This window comes from Schistosoma haematobium, assembly GCF_000699445.3.
Source record: "Schistosoma haematobium chromosome Unknown HiC_scaffold_273, whole genome shotgun sequence".
In the NCBI taxonomy this organism is placed as follows: domain Eukaryota; kingdom Metazoa; phylum Platyhelminthes; class Trematoda; order Strigeidida; family Schistosomatidae; genus Schistosoma; species Schistosoma haematobium.
The window spans coordinates 86221-109609 of NW_026137069.1; the positions used below are offsets into that span (position 1 = coordinate 86221).

General features: G+C 35.5%; 1 protein-coding gene across 3 annotated transcripts; it reads left to right on the forward strand.

The window, feature by feature from the left end:
• Positions 1-578: 578 nt before the first annotated feature.
• MS3_00004729 (uncharacterized protein) lies at positions 579-22477 on the forward strand (the record flags this gene model as incomplete). Of its 3 annotated transcripts, none has more annotated exons than XM_051212693.1 (7): positions 579-682; positions 716-884; positions 919-994; positions 2633-3222; positions 6003-6281; positions 20635-20815; positions 22394-22477. In XM_051212693.1, the coding sequence occupies exons 1-4, from the start codon at positions 646-648 to the stop codon at positions 2756-2758; spliced, it is 408 nt and encodes a 135-aa protein (XP_051064038.1). In that variant the 5' UTR covers positions 579-645. The 3 variants fall into 3 exon arrangements, with proteins under 3 accessions (XP_051064038.1, XP_051064039.1, XP_051064037.1); XM_051212694.1 differs by lacking the exon at positions 2633-3222 and adding an exon at positions 18960-19272; XM_051212695.1 differs by lacking the exons at positions 2633-3222; positions 20635-20815; positions 22394-22477 and adding an exon at positions 7014-8144.
• Between the last annotated feature and the right edge of the window lie 912 nt (positions 22478-23389).

The window sequence follows — 23389 nt, forward strand, 5'->3', positions numbered from 1 at the left end:
GCGTGTTCTGCTGATCTGGACGTGAGACTATCGTCTCGTCCGTAGACGGTGCAGATGACGCGTGCTGTTGACCGGGATGTGAGAATGAGGTCTCAGATGTATCTAGCGTGGGACCTGAAGAAGATTTAAGGATCCCGCTAGGTTTAATAGATCTAGCATTGAATCTCAGGTTACCAGATAGGGCACTGTCATCGACGTGTGCTGGTTTGAGACGATCAACGCTGACGATCTCGACGCGGCCATGTCGATCAACCTTGAAGATCTTTTCGTGACGAGTGATCACGTGAAAAGGGCCTTCGTAAGGTTGTTGCCAAGGTTTGCGTACCGAATCTACTCGTACAAAAACATGTGAACAGGTAGATAACTCTCTCTCGAGAGCGACCTGTCGATGTTGTATTCGAGTTGACACCGGAGACAGCGTTCGCATAAATGCAGACAGTCGATGGACGTTGTCTGATTTACCGAAATTAGGTCTGCTCCGTGGTGTGAAGAATTCTCCGGGCAGACGCAATGTCGTGCCGTATACCAGTTCAGCGGCGGAACATTGTATATCTGAAAGCTTCTTCTATTCCGTTCACAACCATTTGAACCATTTGAGCTGTGACTTGACCTAGACGGCGAATTTCATTCTTAAGGTCGTTAGACATGCACAAGGTGGCATCTGAATTTGCAGTCTCAAATGGTATACTTACGTAAATAGCTTGACGGTCTATAGGAATTCTTAAGGTGGTCGACGGAAACCCATCTCTTTTATCATGTACACTTTTACCATCTCCCGTACCAAAAGTATTACTATGTCGTGCTCAATCAATCCAATGTGATTTTAACTTGTTATATCACAGGGTTGCAATGAATCATGAATTTCTGTATGATGTGTTGAAGCCGTGAGTCTCTTTTATCAAATTTCCGAATTTTCAGCGTTCTTGCTGTTGACCCTTATCTTCGCTCATTATGGGGTATATATTCACGAATTCGAACTAACGAAATTACTCAGGTAAAGAAATTTTGTTTGAAACCGATTACACAGATTTCATGTATCCCGAAAGTCTGCCGATCCCTACTTAGAGTTTTATAGCTGTTTAGACTTTTTCTGAAATATTACTCGGTAGACTTCTCAGGTAGCGTGCACTGCACGATACATGCTTAAACGATAAAAAATCTTAGTATTATTTGCTCGTTTTCGCTTTAACATTTACTCAAGACGTTCCGCACTCCGAACACCAAATATGGGGGAATAAAGAGGAACCTTAGAGAAATTCTGTGGAAAATGCTCAAATCGGTATGAATGTAGCCGACAATCCATCAAATCTTCGCCTCTTCCTTAGCCCAAGGTAAAATTGCTGCTGTTCTTCATTTAAGTGAAGTGTCTTGGAAAAAGACCTTTCTAATTGCTTGATTTGATTTGTAACTTGTGCCTGTTAGACCTCATGGAACATAGGCTACTTACCATTATTTTCCAACCAACCTTGTCCTTTCTTTTCCTTTTCGGTCACGAACTGCTATTATTTCTTTTGACTTATTCCTTCTATTTCCAACTCATTTTTTGGTCCATCTCTTGTCCGATGAACAAGGAGGATCGAATGAACAGGTAAAGCCGAGGATTGGCAAATCAAGGGCCGCATCCCTACAATTGAATAACACATGGAATTCAGAACAACTGTCAACCAATATCAAAGTGAGAATCTTCGGCACAAACGTCACGACAGTTCTACTGCACGGAACTGAAGCTTGGAGAACCACAAAAATCATCGAAAAGGTACAAATATTTATGTACAGTTGACTACATAATATACTGAATGTCCGTTGGTCCGATACCATCAGCAACATCCTACCATGAGAGAGAGAGGACAAACCAGCTTCCATCTGAGGAGTAAATTAGAAAAAGACACTGGAAGTTGATGGGACACATTGAAGAAATCATCAAACTGCAACATGAGGCAAACGCTAACTTGGAATCCTGTAGGAAAAGGGATAAGAGGAAGACCTAAGAACACACCGTCAGTAGTTTGAAACAGACATAAATAGGATGAATAGCAACTGGAAAGGATTGCACAGGACAGAACTGGGTATAGAGTGCTTGTGGGTTTCCTACGCTCCTCCATGGGGGTAACAGGTGTAAGTAAGTTTTGTCCATTTGCTTTGAGGTTTCCAAGTAAGGGCTTACCTTGTAATGCAGCTTGATAGTTTCCGCTATGTGTGCTCTATCCACATACAGCATTTTTTCCTGACTTGTTCTGCAACTGGAAGCTGTTTTGTTCCCCACCACACTAGTTCATTTCTGATGGTGTCCGGACAATAGATCCGAAGTATCTTGAGTAGACAAGTTTTTATAAATACATGTGCTTTTCTGATGTTGGTCGTAACTGTTCTCCAATTTTCAGCACCATACAGTAGAACTGTTTTGATATTCATACTGAGAATTCTGATTTTGATGTTGGATGACATTTGTTTTAAATTCCAGATTTTCTTCAATTATATAGGCAATCTTTTACTTTGTCCATCTTTGTCTTTACATCCACATCAGATCTCCCTTGTCTATCAGTCGCATTGTCTAGGTACGTAAAAGCTACCATTTCTTCCAGAGTTGCGCTAACAAGTGTGATTTGTTGATGTTCGTTGTGTTTAATTTTAGGATACTGGACTTGGCTTCATGTATGTTGAGGTATTCTGCTGCAGAGGCTGCTGTTGTACTGTATATTTTCATCTGAATTTGTTGCTGTGTATGAGAAAGAAGAGTCAAGATATGTACGAATTCTAAATCGTCTAGTTGCATCAAAGGTGTTTACTGTATACCATGCTTCCTGTAAGATGTGGAGGTCTTCATAAGCCAGCCAAGCTTCAGAAAGAAGAGAAAAGGGGAGTGTAAGCAGCCTTGTCTGACACCGGTCTTCACTTGGAATGCACCTGCGAGCTGTCTTCTATACACCACTTTTCAGTGTAGTCCGTCGTAAGAATTCCGTATGACGGTGACATTCTCAGGTACTTTATAGTGTCGTTGAAGATTCCACAAGGTCCTCCTGTCCATACTGTCAAATGCTTTCTCATAGTTGAGGAAGTTAACGTGTATCGATGAGTCCCATTCAGTCGATTACTCGACAGTGATCCGTGCTTGATACCGACAATATCCTTGGAATTTACCCCACCACGTACATCCTACATAAACAACACCACGTTCCTCGAGGCAACCATCGAAAGATTGCAGATCAAAGAACGAAAACCCAGGTACGCTCTTTCTTTTTTCATTAAGAGTTGCCCCTATTGGTAGTGTTCTCCCAACCGAAGTGACCACAGCCCCTCAGTGAATGGCCTCAAGAGAAGACTTGGCAAACACGTACTCATCCATGGATTACCATCCCCTCTTGAAACATTTGTGTCGGATGCGTGTCTCGTAACTTGCATACTGTTGTCATTATCTCATCATTAACTTGTTTCTATTTCGCTTATTATCATCTCCACTTCCTCTATTATTCCTACACTTCTGTATTCTCATAATATGTGCACTGCCAATCAATTTTTCTCCTGACCCTAATGTTTCTGATTACTGCTTATACTCTTACTACCTCTACCACTACGGGATTTGAATCGACAACTAGATCTCTGTGCTAATGTGGTATGGCAACTCGAACTGATGTACATACGTACGAAGTTCTACGTTGTTACTGACTGACTGAGTATCCGAATTATCACTTATTTTTCACATTGCAACCAACGAGCATCCTGTATGTTAATGTGAATAGTCCGGGTATCCATAATCCCTACTATCCTGAGATAAATACACTGATAATTATAAGTAGTCAAAATGATTTGCTAAGCAGGAACTGTCAGAATAGTGCCATTTAAGACAGATGGAACTCGATGAGTATAAATGAACGCATTCTGTTTGGACTTCGAATTGGCAGCGGAATAAACTATAAAGGAGTCATCAATTAGTACAAATACCGTGTTTCTCCACTCAATTTTAGTTTACTATCATTACCTTATCTAATATTTTTTTCATTCGGCTTGCCTATCAGTTTTGATGATATTTCACACAATCTCATAGTTGCCTGCTTATCAGACTGATCTCAGTTTACAATTTTGATATCGATCACTTCTCTCTATAGCCCTAATAAGAGTGTATTGAATTAAATGTCTATCGTTTCTACCTTATTCAGCATACTTTAGTAGCATTAGCCCCGAATCTAAAAGCGTTTTTTTTGTTTGCAGAATGATTATTGGTTAACTTATAAAGCACTATCTCGGTAAATATGTAATAATTAGTCAGATTTAAATGGTTTTCAACTTTCATTTGCAAGTCTGATAAAAATATTGTCTAAATTGAGTTTACTCAAATTCTGTTTTCTACTAATCAAAATAATCATTTATTTATTGATTAGGGCTTTATGTAATTGACAAGGCATCAGTGCAACAATTTCCTCTTAAGCTGAAAGTTGGTTTGATCTATTATATTCGACTATCTCTGTCTCTGGCCAGTAAATTTTGGTTAGATATCTCTATAAATACCTTTACCTTTTTGATGATAGTTGTATACATTTTCCAAGTTGCAACTCCACAACATAAAACACCCTTATCTTTTACAAATTGTTTGCTTTTCCCTAAAATTAACAGCGAATTGTCTACTTCCCTCCAATATTAACATGTCAAATAGTCAACTTTTTGCAAAACCTAACGGACTAGTTTACTACCGCTTGTGCACTTATAAAGTTCGTCTTTAATATCTTAAGACAATCAAGTTATCTTCTCACTCAAACAGTGGTTTATGTGAAAACAATTTCTAAACATGTTTTACATAAAGTTGTCAATGTTTACATGGGGGTGACGGTTAAACGTCAACACTTTAACTTGGAGAAAAAGTTATCTCCATTCCATGATCTAAAAAAGCAATTAATGCATAGTTTACGCATGTTTATTCAGAAAGCTTTTTAGTTTAGACGAAATAAAAATGCATACCAACGTTTACCTGCTACATCTGGTTCGTTCCAACTCATTCGACGCACGTGAGAATGTTAATGATTTCTTAAAAATGATTAATTTGTCAAAAAAGGATAGCATTGTAGAAAATGGACGAAATAATAGCGCTGTCAGTGATAAGCAGCGTTTTCGTCACTTCGATTCTGAAGTGTCACAGCTGTAGACAGTTCAGATGTGGTTTTGTAAAATGCTCATTACAAATTCGTTATAGAATAAGGTAAGACTTATTGTGATATTTCAAAGAGCGGATTCCGGGTTTAAAGTTGAATGGAGGTTGCGATCACAGCGTGAGAACTTAGTAAATTTATAATTTATACACAAGAATATTCTTGAGTTTTTATTCATCTTTTAGCCCCAATCGGCTAAAAATGAATAAATCAGTATGCTTCAACATTATCCTGCACGGAACATATATTAATACAATATGTGTCCTGTTGAAATCTCTCTTTGAGCAGATTAGTGGGACATAGCGTTGTGGTCCGCTCGCATCCGCGTTCCTTGCTTTTGAGCTGTCTACCTTCTAGGCAGTCAAAAATAGTATCACTCTTCGTTCGCGCAGAGACTGGGTTGGCCGTTTCCGGGGCTTGATTTCAAAAGTGTGTAATAGAATAATATGAGGTATTTCACATCGGTTGTCGAAGTTGCTTTCAGGTGGTCATCATGGTGTAACCAAACTTCTGAGCCGACTACTGCCTCATTAATGAGATTTCCTTTCCTTTGCATGATTCGATCGACTATCCCTGTAGGATGTTCATAGCCAGTACTTTTTGACCCATAGTGAACAATCGACATTATGGGGCAAAAAGACTCACATGAGTTGAAAGCTGACTTTTCTCCATATCTATTCATTAGCTTTATTATTACTGCCAAATGTGTGTTTTATGGCAGTAAAACTTCGATTTAAACATGACTTACTAGGTCTGAAAATTACATTCCAAATTTTGTCAACAGAGACGTTTGTACCTAGTCTTTACCTCGTTTGTAAACCCAAAGAAGTTACCCTCGAACTTTGTTTTTATCCCTTTTCTCAGGATATAGTGTTAGGATTGAACCGATCCGATTATATGCTTCATGTACAAGGAGATTTATGCGATACTAAACGGACTTTTCTTGCGAACCGGTTACAAAGTACAGTAGTAGCCGCTCAATCTGATATTGAGACTCAAGATGAAGCTTGGGATAGCTTGTTGATTCGACAAGTTGAATTCAATATGATTGCATGTAGCTTTTGTGGTCTTGCTCAGCGTATTGTTCCACAACATCGTATTTCCTTATCTTTGCATGGAATTTCAAGCGATTTAAATAATCGTGTAAGTTGAGAATAATTTTATTCACCTCATTGTTATTATATATGATCTCAGTCATTTTTGAGAGTATAATTCCTTGCATAATAAAATGGATGTTTATTTTAGATTTTTCGTGAATCATATACTTTTTCCAAAAGCTGTTCATGTTTTTGCAATTCTACTGCCTTTTGACGGACTGGTCTGTGTCTTTATGTTGGGGGTGCTTTCAAAAGTCAGACTTGTTCAATAATCTCTTGAGTTCATCCGGTATCACTTTTTTTTACGGTTAGATTTTCGTCTAGTTCAGCAAATCCTAATATTTGTTTCATATGCAAAAAAATCATTCTATGTAATGATTGATCTTATTGACTTATTTGGGCAATTTAAAAATTAGGATTGTAGTTTATTTCCAGAAGACTACATTACATAGTAGCAACAAGTGGTATCCAAAGTTAAAATTATATGAAACCCGAAATCATTGTTTACATGTATATTATCTGACGGATATCATTTACCTGAGATTATAGTTTTTTAATGGCTTATAATACTGAACAATAATTTTATTGAACTGATCTATACATTGACTTAAACAATCCGGAATATACACTTTATCAAATGGTTATTTCTTTTTGTATATATTTAAGCGCCTTAGGACTTAGAATGTATTTATATGGTTTCGGACTATGGCGCTATCATACAAATGATATGAATTTAATGTATTGAAAATTTCATTCATGTCATCAATCTTACATTTAGGTACCTGATTGCTTTTCTGCTGATAGATTTAGCGAAGCTTTATTATCTGCTTGTCGTATGTATGTCGAAGATTGCTCTAGAAGAAATTTAATCACGTCAAACATATCTATTCTTGTAGTTGTTGGTAAGAATGAAAAAATATTTATGATCAACGAGCATTGTTTGGTTGTCTTCTACTGAAAAATCCTAAAGTGAATGTGTTATATCATTCATTTGATTATCTAAAAACTGGTCTAAAATTGGATGTGAATTCCCGTTTATTTGTGTAAGTTGTAAAATTATTACCTACCTGCCTAACTCATTTAATCTTTTGGGCTATCTTTTTTATTAAGTCAATTAGTTATCAATAACGAGTGTACAGTTTCAGTAATTATTGAGGTTAAATAAGATCTAACAACACTGTAGTAAATATATTATTTTAAATTGCTAAAATTAAAGAGTTAAATGACTAAGCGATTAGCATTTCGGTGCTTTGATACATTAAATTTTCCTATCACTTACTATAAACAACGTATGTTTTAGTTCACTTGGGTGTTGGTTGTTTGAATTTGCTGATGTTTAGGACTGCAACTGATCAGTCTCTAATTGTCATATTTGCATCCTGATCAGTTTTCATCGATATCGCTTTAAGTCACGAGTATTATAAGCAGAGGTAGATGGTGGCTAGCAGTAAAATCTAGGGCTCCCAAATGCCCTGGTATGGCCGAGGATTGGGTGGACCCTCCCTCCCTCTCGAAATGCTCTCACGTGGCCACGCGTATACAGCCTCTGCCAAGGAAGTCCTACTCACTGCCTTCTCTCACCAGGGGTGTTGTTTACGAAAATGAGAGGACAAAAGCGAATGCCCGCCGCTTTAACCGGATTTCAAACCAATGGCGCATATAGGCTCCAGCATCCTGAGGGAACAAATGGCGTATGAACCAATCGTTGGTCACCGGCTACCATGGAACTGCATCTCCTCACGATGCTTCACTGCCTTATGGGTCAGACCTTTAGGTCAAAGGCTCGGGGTGTGGCTCCCTAAGAAAACCACCTGCTTCGGTCTGGGCATCCGGGCAGTATCACAGCCCATACACAAACAGAATGAAGTGACGATACTTAAGGAAAATACTATACTTGCTTCGATTAACAGTCAAACGATTCACATTATTATTATTATTATTATTATTATTATTATTATTATTATTATTCACTACGTCATTTATTCACTCTATTTATTCTCACTTTATGCATCCTCATTTTTCGACTTATACAGGAGCTCGCCTATGGTGGAATCTCACTTCTATCTAAACGTTCTCGAGTCACTGACTGGTTGAAAATTGAATGCACCACCAAATACGAATACTGAAACAGTTTTTCTGAAACCGCGTGCACCATTCAAACTGGCTGCCTTCAACTTCCGCACACTTATGCAGGTCGAACAACAGATAGGGCTTGCTATGTCTTTGGAAAGTCTTAACATTGACGTTTGTTGTCTATCCGAGACCCGTATTAAAGACTGGTGAAGTACTACAAATTCGCTGTCGCTTCAAAAGCTTGTTTTACGTGCGTTTATCCGGGGACCGTTAGGCATCTTCTTCTGGTCTTGCTGGCGTTGGTGTCGCACTAAGCGCTAGAGCTAAGGCAGCACTAATCGATTGGATTCTATTAACAGTCGGTTATGTGCTGTTAGATTAGAAAGTTCCATCAAATTGAGGAGAAATCGGTGTGAGAAACGATGTCTTTTCGTCATCTTTGCCTATTCCCCGACAGATTGCAGCCCGGATGCAATCAAGGATGAATTTTACCACCAGTTAACTGTTCTTCTCCAGAAAGTGCGTTCGACAGATATTGTAGTACTAGCCAGAGACTTGAATGCTCAGGTCGGGCGTCTAGGCACAGAAGAGAGTCGTTTAGGTGGCCGATGGGGACTTGTTGGTCTCAAGACAGATAACGGGGACCGTCTATTGCAACTGTGCACAGACCACAACCTGTTTCTGGCTGGCACTAACTTTCGGCACAGTCATCGCCGATGTGCCACCTGGCGTCCTCCCTCTGCATCTGAAGCCTGGACTCATATTGATCACATCGTGATCCGCTACCACTGGCGTGGTTGTGTACAAGACTTCCGCTCCTTTTGGAGTACCTATCTAGACTCTGATCATGCCCTGGTCTGCGCCAACCTTACCTTACTTTTCAGTGGCCAACGAAGTGACCGTCACCAAGGGATTGATGTCAGCAAGCTGGTTGCAACTTCTGTTGCAAGTAAGTATCGAACAGAGCTAGTTTCTAGGCTAGCTACCATTCCACCGAAAAGTATAGATGAGCATTCGTTGCAGCTTCATGACGCCACAAAATGGCGAGTAAAGCCGCTTGCGGATTCGCGAAACGTCTCGCTTATAGCCAGTCAGTCAGTTACAACGTAGGACCAGGCATATATATGCATCGGTCCAAGTTGCCATACCGCATTAGCACAGCAAGATGAACACCGGATTTATAGGAGTGGTTAAGTCAATGGTGGTAATATATAAAAAAGATTGCATATAAGGATATAGTGCAGGAAGAAAGAATTAATTAGTAGAAAGAAAAATATGAAATAATTGTTATCTCATAGTTTAAGGGAAGACAGAGTGTATACACGTACATCTACCAACATGGCTCAGACTCAAAGTTAGTGTCTTCAAGCACTGATGCCACATTTTGTTTTGGCTGCCCCTAATTTTCTTCCAGCCATCCCCCACACCGGTTAGCATTGCACGTCGTGGTAGTCGGTGTTCGCGCATACTTAACACGTGGCCCAACCATCTCAATCGATGAAGATTCACAACCTCATCAACTGATTTACCATCATTCACTAATACCCTGCGTTTAACCTCACTATTACTTACCCGGTGATCCCAGCAGATGCCAGCAATATTTCTGAGGCATCTGTGGTCAAATACTAATAGCTTACGAGTGTCTTCTACTCTTAATGACCATGTTTCGCTACCGTAAAGTAAAACAGAAAGGACTGCCGCGCAGTATACCCGTCCTTCTATTGATAGACGGATATCTCGCCTTCGCCAAAGGTGACGCAAGTTGGCAAAAGCCAAACGAGCTTTTCGAATCCGTGCTGAGATTTCGTCAGACATCAACCCATTAGGGCTGATCAGACTTCCAAGATAAGTGAAGTTGTCGACGCGTTCGACTACTTCACTCCCTATCCTTAGTTCAGGTGTTGACGCAGACCAGTCCTGAAGCAACAACTTGCATTTCGAGGGAGAGAAGCGCATCCCAAACATTCTGGCATTGTTGCTCAGTGCTACCAGAAGACTCTGCATTTTGTCAGTATCTTCACCAAACAGGACTATGTCATCTGCGTATTCTAAGTCGATAAGTGGACCTCCTGGTAGGAGATCAATACCCGATAATTTAGTAAGCAATGCAAGCAATTTAAACCTATTAAGTAATTATGATTTTTTAAATATCACAAGTTGTAAGCAGCTGACGAGAACCTACGAAATAAAATGAATTCATTCTATTCTGCTAGAGTATTTGTTCTTGCTCTTTTCAAAATGGTAAAGGGAACTATGTGTATGAAATGTTATTTCCATCAGTAGGTCTATGATGAAGTTAAACAAAAATGAAGAAAGTGGACAGCCTTGACAGACACCACTTGAGGTTGCAAAAGCAGATGACAGTTCGCCATAAGCTCTGACGCGACTAGTAGTGTTCGAGTAGAGAGCCTTTACAAGGTTTATGTACTTCTGAGGTACGCCTTCCAATGACACACTGCCACAGAACCTCTCGGTCTACCGAGTCAAATGCTGCTTTTAAGTCAAGAAAGACCACCATTGTCGGACGCCAATAAGTATGCTTATGTCCTAGAACCTGACGAATGGTGAATATGTGGTCGATGCAGCCACGACATGGTCAAAAGCCAGCTTAATGCTCTCGTGTTTGCAGTTCACAAGTCTTAGTTAGGCGTCGGATAATCATCGAAGATAATATTTTAGATGCTATATTAGTTAAACTAATCTCTCTATGGTTGTTACAGGATGATTTCGACCCTCACTTATATATTGGGACGATGAGTGATTGTGACCAGTCAGATGGAATAACGTCCAACTCCCAGATTTTAGCTAAAATATTAGTCAACCTAATCGCTAAAATTGAACCACCATCCTTAAAGACTTCTGGAGCCAATCTATCTGGACCAGCTGCCCTCCCTCGTTTCAGGTTAACTATAGCCTTTTAGACTTCAGCTAGAGTTGGGGGACCTATATCAATGTCCCATTCACACTGTCTGGGAATGGAGGGTAGTTGTAGAGTAACTGAAGGCCAGCTGAACTGTTCCCTAAAATGTTCCGCCCATCGTTCTAAACGTGTGGACTGGGAGCAAATGAGAGTGTTGTCTTTTTCCGAAATAGTCTGAGTTACACTTATTAATTCCAGTTTCTTTTATTAGTCGGTAGAGCTGTCTTGTGTTCCCTACAGCCGCCGCCTTTTCCATCTCTTTTGCTTTCATTGCCCACCACTGCTCACGGTCGTTTCTTAGACTTTTTCTTAACCTAGATCTGATTTGTTGTCGCTCTTCATCATGTTCGGAACCTGATGGGACGAGTTTGCGAGAATCTATCAGTGCAATAGACCTTGAGGAAATCCATTGGTTCTTTGTAACCCTGTGGTTTAAATCACTGATAGATGTCACTGCTGTTTCCACAGCTGTTTGTATGCCTTTCCAAGCAACATCTGGGTCAGCCTCGTTTTTAGAACTACCTAAGTGTGACCTCAGTTGTTGGTGGGACCTACTTTTGGTTTTCTCGCTACTCAATTCAAAACCTGGGAGCAGTGGACTGCCATTTCATTCGCGCGCGAGACCGAAGGTCGTGGTTTCGAATCCCTCCTGAGGGATGGTAGGTTCACAATGCTGAGGAGTCTCATAACTGGAAGAAACGGTCGTCCAGTGTTTCCAGGTTTTCAGTGATGGTCTAGCTTAGATTGACTTGTGAATTCAACAGTGAAAATACTTCATTCTGCACATATCCCCATACTGTTAAGAGAGCTTAAAGAATTTCTAACATAATTGGTGTAAAACATGTTTAAAGGGCGTATTTAAGGTATTCATTTGAATATATGTTCTTAGGTGTCTAAGTTTCCTTCACTGTACTTTCTGGTAGTACGATCTCTGATGTTAGACATCTAATTGATCATAGCAGCCCATGAGAAATATAAGGCACGTTTTTCTACCCTATGTAAATTCACCAATACGGTTGGTTTATGTGAACATAATTATATCGTGTCTGACATTTAGTTGGAAAATCCTATAATCTACGGTCCTGCTACCTTTTCTTTATAATTCTTACTGTGTTTCTTGTTTATATGTGCTGCTAAGAGGGGGTAAATGCGTAGACAATCACGATATTATGTTAATAACATCAAGGGTTGATTTTCGTCAGTGAACCATTCAAAACTAGGGACTACTTGATAGTTGCGTTAGGAAGCTATACCCATGAATATTGTCAAATATATACTACTGGGTCTCGGCTCAGTGGTCTAAGGGTTAAGCACTCGCTTCGAGATCTGAAGTACTCGGGTTCAATTTCCAGTGGAGTCGTAGGTATGTACTGCTGACGAGTCACATGCTAGGATGAAATAGCTGTCTAGTGCTTCCTATTTTTCATTGGCTGTCTAAGGTCAGTCCGTGATGTAAATTCGGAATGTGGCGTTGTCTATCTCAGTATATCAATAATTGGGTCTCATAAGCTGCTGCTTATTATAATAATATATTTTTTTGTCGCTAAACAAAGTCTGTTGTATTTTTAGAGACAATCAAGAGGTAGCTGTTGTATATTTTAGAACTGGCTATACTCCAGATGCTTTCCTGATGACGAAGTGAGTGATGTTTATCCTTCTGATAATGTTTGTGTTAAGTTATGTGATATTTTCCCATCAATTATTCTTCACTTTTGATCTTATCTCCTTTTAACCACTTGTTTATCACATACAATTTCTTTATTAATCTTTCAATACTGATTTAAAGTTGTTATTCCGTAAAATTCTTCGCGGTGATATAATGAGCAGAAATTAGACATGATGGTCAGGTTTCAAGTGTATTAGTTTCTGATTGACGTTTATGTTTCATGTTCTATGGTCGCTTACGCTTTAAATAACTTTTAACCATCTTTATTTTGTCAAATATTTTCGCATATAGTTGCAAATCAGTTCTATTGCATTTCACTATATGTTCATTTGAAATTATTCTTAGGTTTAATAGTTATTGACAACTGAATTCCATATAAACTATTTACCAAACCAACTGAACCTGTTATACAGACTACAGATGTGACTCGTTCAGTAAAAAACCTATGTAAGTAACAATTTAACATGAAGCGCAGAACATTTGTCTGCAGTGATGTTATGTTTATTTAACAAAAACATAAACTGTAGACTAATAAATCATCTTGTCGAAGGGCCCCTGAAGAGGGCCGAATCATCTTCACTTGGAAAGATCATCGATGTCTGCTATGTAGAAAAACAAGGTATTATTAAATGTGGCACCCAAAAAGTTCTTATAATACTGGTTTTGAATATAGAACGACTAATAATACGGATGGAATGTTTTTCCAGTTACCACTACCTCTACATCATACAATCGTTTTCTCCAAGCTAATATTATTTTTATTATTTAAAACTGTTGGCTGATACAAATTTTTTAAAATAGTGTTCATTAAGGTCGAATTGTTCAATAACGCTTCCGTCTAATAATAATAATAATAATAATAATAATAATAATAATAATAATAATAATAATAATAATAATAATAATAATAATAATAATAATAATAATAATAATAATAATAATAATAATAATAATAATAATAATAATAATAATAATAATAATAATAATAATAATAATAATAATAATAATAATAATAATAATAATAATAATAATAATAATAATAATAATAATAATAATAATAATAATAATAATAATAATAATAATAATAATAATAATAATAATAATAATAATAATAATAATAATAATAATAATAATAATAATAATAATAATAATAATAATAATAATAATAATAATAATAATAATAATAATAATAATAATAATAATAATAATAATAATAATAATAATAATAATAATAATAATAATAATAATAATAATAATAATAATAATAATAATAATAATAATAATAATAATAATAATAATAATAATAATAATAATAATAATAATAATAATAATAATAATAATAATAATAATAATAATAATAATAATAATAATAATAATAATAATAATAATAATAATAATAATAATAATAATAATAATAATAATAATAATAATAATAATAATAATAATAATAATAATAATAATAATAATAATAATAATAATAATAATAATAATAATAATAATAATAATAATAATAATAATAATAATAATAATAATAATAATAATAATAATAATAATAATAATAATAATAATAATAATAATAATAATAATAATAATAATAATAATAATAATAATAATAATAATAATAATAATAATAATAATAATAATAATAATAATAATAATAATAATAATAATAATAATAATAATAATAATAATAATAATAATAATAATAATAATAATAATAATAATAATAATAATAATAATAATAATAATAATAATAATAATAATAATAATAATAATAATAATAATAATAATAATAATATAGTTTATTCTCGAATAATAATAAGTTACACGAGTCATGCCAATTTTAAGGATAAGATCAAATTGATAAAAATGTTATGATATTCACTACATTAGATTAGATAACCGAGTTTGGTTGACACGTCATAACGAAACATTTGTTACTGAAATAAGACAACAAATGTTGGTATATAAAAACATGATTAATGGGACTAAACCTGAAATGTGCAACATAAAAATTTTACCCATCATGTTGATGCTGCGTTACAGAAATGAACTGTTGGTTGCAAATAATGCAAATATTATGCAGTCATCTTGCAGTTAAAAAGCCAATTTTTGCATATATTTTGTTGTTTTTTGTTACTGTAAGTCAGGTAACTGATATTATAGCATTATTGTAGAAAGAATTCCTACCACAGTATTAAGTAAGACGTACATTAAAGTCTTAAGTTCTGGATACGTATTTTGTGTGTTGCATCACGATAGCACATTCAACGATGACAGATGGGGCAGTCTGAGTATTATATACTTCAGTTTACTCAATTGCATCTATTTTACAATACCTTTGCTCCCATGTGCTTCACAGTTGTGTTAAGTATATTTAATACTGATGTATGTGCAGTTTATCAGGGAAAACAACTACAACAACTCAGGAATAGTATTGTTGATGGCGTCCAAACATAGTAATGTCTAACATTTAAATAATTAAAGGTTTCCTAGACTTCAGCTAGACTCGAGAGACTAGGATCAATAAGTATAACATCCAGCCTTTAGTCTGCCAAAATTTCATGGTTGTGGGACACCGAGGTATCAAAATCACCGAGTGGTCAGGAAAATAGTGTATTGTAATCTGATTTTTTTCTTGTTATGACATGTATTTGTCTATAATACAAAATGTCCTAACTACTTGTTTGATTGGTTTCCAGAAAAATTGTTTTTGCTTAAGTTTACGTGTTTTACAAATAATCTGGACTAAATAAATAATGTTTACCATAAAAAATCAATAGTTTCTGAGAAGAATACAAACATTTAAATACCAATATCACTGATACTTTTAAGCACAGGGAACTGTAAGACTAAGTTACTAAGTTGTTGGACAGTATTCGTAATAATCTAAATATTTTCAACTTTATCCAAAAGTAACAGGAAGCAGTTGAAATTTGTTTATCAGTAGATATGAATTATTTGATAATACAGTTTTCTCTAATTCCATCAATTATCTGTTTTCATTTATGGTCAAGAAAGCTATTAAACGTTTATATCAGTATTTTACTGAGTTTAACAATTGTTTCTGATCGTTTTGCATAGCGTCGTAATATATTTGATAAATGTTTTTTTACACTTGATGGATAAATAAATGTGATCATGAAAAATCAGAATGATCAAAAATCCTACAATTAGTATTTGTCCTTATAAGTTTGAAACATGCACATTGGGGAAGCATTCATGTCACATGTTTTTGTATCTACATGTGGCTGTACGTTTAGTATTAAAAATATAATTTGCGATATGGATAAATCATTTAATTTATCGTCAAGGCTAGGGGCGGCCAGATCAAAACATGGCACAAGTCCATGAAGTCACTGACAAGTGGACTGAGTCATGTTGGTAGATGTAGACTACCTGGTTGGGGACCGCGAGATGATAGCAACCGATGGTTAGACCCTGAATGACATGGCTCAAAATCGTTTGCAATGGTGCAGGTGCATCCATTCTTTGTGTTCTCCCAAATTCTAATCTTCTGAATTCTTCATATCCCTTTCTTTTTCTCTTTTCAAATTCATTTCACTGGATTATACTTCAAATCCTAATTTTTCTGATCACAGCTTATAATTTTACTACATCTAGCACTACGGGTTTTGAATCGACCACTGCATCTCTGTGCTGATGTGGTGTGGCAACTCGAACTGATGTACGTACGTACGAAGTTCTACGTTGTTACTGACTGACTATCGTCAAGGCATCGAATTCAACTAAGAAAGTTACGCAACAAATAATTACTTCGCATAAAGTGGGTTTATTAAACATCCATTCAAAGGGGATTAGCTAAGTATGCTATTTTGGTGCTAACTAAGGGCCAGCATTTCACTGAGCTTTCCTAATATCAAGTTGATTATAACATGAAAAATAATGCTACTTAGAGGAAAAACCTCTTTTGGTCAACGAGTTGTATTTCACCACATCCACACTTTTAAAAAGAATAGATAGCGTATTATCTAAAAATCTCATACTGCAGACCGAATAATTTGATAATAAATGGTTACATATTACCCAAAAGTATCCAAATTCAGTCCGTTATAAAAATCCTTGATTAATATTTAATGGATTGCATGTTGACATTCTTCGTCACGTGTATTCCCTGGAATATTTTTTGTGTTTCTTATAACTTGTGACCGCCGATTAGAGAGCAGTGACTTATCGATCGGATCAATAGCGCGTAAACCCGTGTGAGCAGTCTGGAGTCCTTATTGGTCCCGCTTACTGTCTAGCACAGCCACTAAGTCCAGAACACCAATCCGAGCCTCTGCGATATGAATCATTTATTTCAGATATACGGAGTTTATATACCAATCAAACAGACCACAACGTACCATAAAATAGGAAATGACATTTGTACAAGATTTGGCCAAAAGTGGCTGTGAATGAGGGAGGTAGTGATTAATAGATAGGGCATAATTCAAGAATGGTAAAACGTATAATAATAGTTTATGGGTCAAAATAAAGCTTATAATAATAAGAATATGAATATGCCTAGTTTAGTTATTTAACAATTATACGATAAAAATATACGTTTATTATTGGTCCATAAATGGATCCCAAAATTACCATTCATTATGCTTATCGGGATCTAACAGTGTTCAATCGCAAAACTAAACTAAATTCTTTCGTCAATTACTGACGTGCACAGTAATAAGAATTACCTTGCAGATAATGATTGAGATCATGAAAATAAATTTTTCATGGTGTTTTGTTTAACAATTAAACAGAAGACTGCAACATTCGTCGTCTAATTCTATATTGAAATAAATTGTAATCGTACTAACAGTTCACTGGCAACCTTTATATATGAATTATTAAAATGGATCTGTTTTATACTTCATAATAATGTATAGTTCATATTCTCATCAAAATCCATTCATACATTTCGTTGATATTAATTAAAAGGTGCTTAACTTCTTTTAACATATTATCAAATGTTTTAAAAAAATTTAATTAATCCCTGATGTACTTAACTCATCTCGTTAACATTTAGTGACTTCAAACAATGTTTTTTACTTTCAACATGCCAACATACGGTTTCACATATTGTTTATTCCCATCTAATCTTTCCAGCGTGTTCAGATCTCTTTTTCATTAAACTGTAGATTTACATCCGTATCTTAGATTCCAGTGAATACATAATATGTAAGTACTAAATCTGCCATGATTACATTTACAGATAAGAAATTATGTCGTAATATAATAATTCACAATACTGAATTTGTTATATCTACATTATTACAGAGCTGTAATTTTGTGCTTATCAAGTTTTCTCAGATTTTACTCTCCATAATGAACAGCCTTATCAATGACTCGATTAATACAACGGTCCGCGTTAGAAATTTAAACATCTAACTAATCAAATAAACAGAATTTATATAAGGAGAAGAAACTTGCGATGGTAGAGACAAGATTTTTATTTTAGGTGGGTTATTTTATTAGTTTCATTCTCTGACCTGGACGGTTTAATCGTGTTTAATCCTGTCAAAATAAATATGCAGATAATGACAGAATAAAGGTCAACAATAATTAATAAACCAGGTTCGACCAAACATGCTATCAGTAGGTTATGTGGGGAGAAGTTCGAATAGTTCAGTTCTACCTGAAGTCTGTACTAATTATGTTGTTCTGTAGATCCATGAAAATTTCACAATTAAACTAGTCAAGTCAAAGAATGTAGCAAGACATAAAACTCAGATTCCCATCACGCTACTGTTGACAGGTTTCCAGTGTGCATTATAGATGTGTTTCTCTCATAGGTTTGTCGAGATTTTAGCATGGTATTTTATATCCCTACTTACTGCAACATACAACTTGATCTGCACATCTATTCCCCTTGTGGTTTATTTTCTGCACTGATTCGTATAAGTCTTCTAGGCAATATATAACACTTCTTTCCAGATTAGCTGCTCAATAATCCAATAAAATATCTATGTTAATTTTTCTCATAAATCTAGTTAATGTTACTTTCAGCTATTTGGTCTTTATATATTTCCGTTTTGTGTGTGTTTTATTCACTTCGTGCGTAGACATGGGATGTGAAATATCAACTTGAACGGTCGTTAGCTATCAAATGCCCATGCATACAATATATGCTTGCAAATACAAAAATAATACAGGCCGCCATATCAAAACCGAAATATTTATCTAGATTTTTTAATCCGGATAGTTCAAGTTATTTAAATATTTTATCTACATTCGCCCATCAATATACATTAGATGAAGAAATGGGAATATCGGATTCCACTGAGATTCAATATGTAATTAACGATTGTCTATTAAGACCAGATAATTATGTTTTGAAACCACAGAGAGAAGGTGGAGGGAATAATTATTTTGGAGGTATTGGTTTTCTTGTTAAATCTTTCTCGATAACTACCATTTTAATTTTATTCAATCCGATTAGATTTGTTAGTCGATCTTTTAAGGTGAATAATCACTTTTCACGTTATTAACCTTTATGCGATAAGTATGTCGTTTACGGGCTCGGTCTATAAAATGTGTTGAGTTATGCTGGGTTTTTCGGTTATTACTATTATCACTTCAAAAGTGCTTAGTGTGAGTGGGTTTTTCTAGAGAGCATCCATGTCCAGATACGATGTTTCGAATATAATTGTTTTGGAGCGAATATGTTATGGGTTGTCCGATAAATATAAGGACTGAGATACTTAGATTTTTGATGAAGCTTTGTGAAAACACTGAAGGAAACGACTCATTTAGATTGGATAAAGCATTTTAGTAGATTGTAGTGACGCAAGGTCAATGATAACCGTCAACATTTACTTTTATTCCAGACGTTCTAAGTGTAAGGCATCTTGAACTTTTTGACGACTGACTCTTTGTCCGAATAGCTAGTGATGAAGTGAATCAGGAAACATCATCCATACACACGATCTTAGCATAAAAATAATGAAAGGATGAGGTTGTTGAAAATCTTGACATTTTAGGACCGTCAAGGATGTTATAAATGATGAACGTGAAGATAGAACGGCTATTTCGTAATAAATTGGAAGTGTTTTGAAGTGGATATATCCAAAAGTTTCTACACCAAAATCTGCACCTTCCTAACCAGTGGTTAACGACTTCATGAACCGCTAGCGCGTTCCGATATACTCACTCTTGGCTTTTTCCAAATTGCACGTATTTCATTTAACAGTCCATGACAGGACATAGAATAACACTTGTCCCAATCATTCCGGTCGACCATGGTTTACAGCGTTATCAATCTAACCTAACATATTTATCTAATATCATGTCTATAACCAGCAATACTCACTTGGTAGTTTTACTATATGAGCCCTTCTTTAAAGAATATATAAATAAAAATATGTCCAGTTTCAATTTGTAGTTAATGATAATTGACGTGCTTTACGAACACTAGGACCAAACTATGTTTCTTACAATCACTCTTGTAAGTCTTTATCGGCACCCTATCGAAAACAATTAAATTAGCAGTACCGTTCTCAAATTTAGATGTACACACTAGCTAATTACTTACGACAAATATGTAAATCTTGCTAAAAGCTAGATTTACTTATGGTTTAGTAAGGACGAGTTGTAAAATCATAGGAATAGATTGTTTGTTACAAAAATAGTTCTAATCATCAATGATTAATAGATATGTCATTTGAAGAATAACTTATTGACTATGATTTAGATTGGTCTAATTCTTAATCAGTTATCCTCTTTACTAATTATACATAGAGGAACTTGTTCAGAAATTAAAGTCAATTATGAATCATTCTGAAAGAAAACTGTATGTACTTATGGAGCGTATACAACCATATATTTTTGAAAATTCTATATTGAATTCAACTTCAGCTTCTGGAGAATTAAATGTCAAGAAAATGGTTACTGAATTAGGTATTTTTGGTGCAATTCTTGCGTAAGTTTAACAACTAGTAGTGTACTTTCTTTTATTTCTAGTTTGTCATTTTGATTTTGAAAACCAATGCAAAATACTCTGTCAATGAATAATTTACTTAGTGGTCGTTAATTCACGTTTACTTCATTTTAAAAATTGGTAAAACTATAATACTGTCATTTATGATACTATTATAGAGATTCAAATGAGTTATATTCTTTTAGATTGAAGGAATGTTGATGGATTAAAACAGGGAATGATTGCATTACCCCGCAACTTATTTTTGATTTTCGAAGTTATGATTGGTGGATTTTATGTGGCAGCCAAACCATGACATGACATCAGTCCATGAATCATGGGCTACTGCCCAGACGTATGTTGGTAGGTATACACTACTTGTTTGGATTTAGCATGAGGTTAAATAATAATGCTAAAATCAAGCTCATTTGTAAATATGCATTCACTCTCCCTCTACCCAGATCTAGATTTTAAATTTTGTGTTATATCTTTTATTTCGGGGATTCATTTTCCCTGTCACCCCTCGTGGAGGAGCATAAGCCGCCCACCAGCACGAATCTCTGTGCTTATATAATATAGCAACATGAGTCTATGCACATTTTTGCCATTTCCTATACTGCTTATATCTGTCAAATTTTTCGCAATAAGGTGTAAGTAAAAAACAGAATCTCTACTAAATAATAAAGGAAATTCTTTGTGAAAATACAATTTAAATTATTAGAACCTAGATGTTAGAAAGTAGATATGTCAATCCACTTTAATTAATTTTAGAACATATTTATTTTGAGGTCTTTATGTAACTGCTAATGTGGTTTACTTTACTTAGTCGGACGAAATTACATTCAGTCAGCAAAAACGTAGAAATTCGTATGTAAGTACATCAGTTCAGGTTGCATTACCACATTAGCACAGAGATACAATTGTCGATCCACATTCTATAGTGGTAGAGGTAGAAAAAGTATAAGCAGTAATTAGAAAGATTATGGTTTGATGATGTTATTCAAGGGGTGTTATCCAGTGAAATAAATTTGGAAGGAGAAAAAAGAGACATGAAAAAACTCCGAAGATTAGAATTCGAGAGAACACAAAAAGTGGATGCGCCTGCGCCATTGCAAATGATTTTGAGACATGTCATTCAATGTCTCAGTTGCTATCGTCTCGCGGATCCCAACCAGTTAGTCTACACTTACCAACATGGCTCATTGCACTTGTCAGTGACTTCACGGATTTGTATCGTGTTTTGGTCTGGCCGCCCCTAGCTTCCTTCCAACCTACTCATACACCATAAAACATCGCACGTCGGGGCAGTCGGTGGTTGGGCGTAGGTAACATATGTTCCAGACATCTCAACTGATGAAGTTTCGCTACGTTATCAATTGATTTGGCATCCTTACCTAGTACCCGTTTCCTAACAACTGCATTACTTACTCGGTAGTCTCAGGATATACGAGCAATTCTTCGAAGACACCTATGATCGAATACTAGTTGTGTTCAAGTAGAAAGCCTGTAATTGAACTGTTCATTGATTTCTCTTACGAATTGTAATTTAAATACTATCCCAATGCTTTTTCTTGTAAACAGGTGTAAAGATGAAATCTTCCTGAATGAGTTTTCTGGTCACCTTCTTCGATCAAAACCACTGGAATCTAATGAAGGTGGAATAGTAGCAGGTTATGGTTGCCTTGACTCTCCATTCCTCGTTTAATACGTTTCAATTACTTTCATTTTGCTTCAGTGAAATAACAATTAGGATGATTTTAAAAAAATACATGATTTGATAACTTTATTCATTATAGTATAAAAAAAAAGGAAACTCCTTATTCCAAATAAGTGATTTCATTAGGTTAAGTCAGTTTTATAGATTTTTACACTAATATAATCGTTTCAGCTATTAGTTATCAAGATGTAGTTTGCAGCAGACCTATCTTAACATGAAATTCTTCGGGATCACAGAACTTTTAAGTTATTTACACAAGCATGTTCAAGCTAATGGGAATATTCGTCATTTGTTACCACCTGAACTTCCTTCACCTTATGCTGCAGTTACTGAATTGCATCCATTTAACAATGACAAATAAAGTGTATTAAGTAGTTTGAAGCAAGGAAAGTGTTTCATTGTGAATGAGAATAATTCAATTGCTTTCAGGTATTCAGGTGTTTAACACTCCCCACTTCACCCATATCGTTTTGATGGGTTTAGAAAAGAAAATGGATCAGTGGCGAAGTTCTTGTAAACCTGAGTATAACCACAAAGTCCAGGGATTAGCTGCTTAAGTTCAAAGATGCACGATATATTAGCTCTGTGGTTGACAGATCTTGTTGTGAGCACTGGTAATCTGTCGGGGGGAAGATAAGGCATGTTCCTTTCAGGGTTAACCCCTCCTAGTTCCTTTGTGAGGCAGTAGTACTGGGGTTGTCGTGGCGCATACGCATCTGTTGCTCCCTTGTACCAATATTTATGTGTTCAAATAAATACTGGGGTTGTTATTTATCCGTGAGGAACACTACTGCTCCCACACCTCGTTGCGATCAGCAAAATGACTTCACCCTCGGACCTCAAGTTTGATGCTTTTGGTC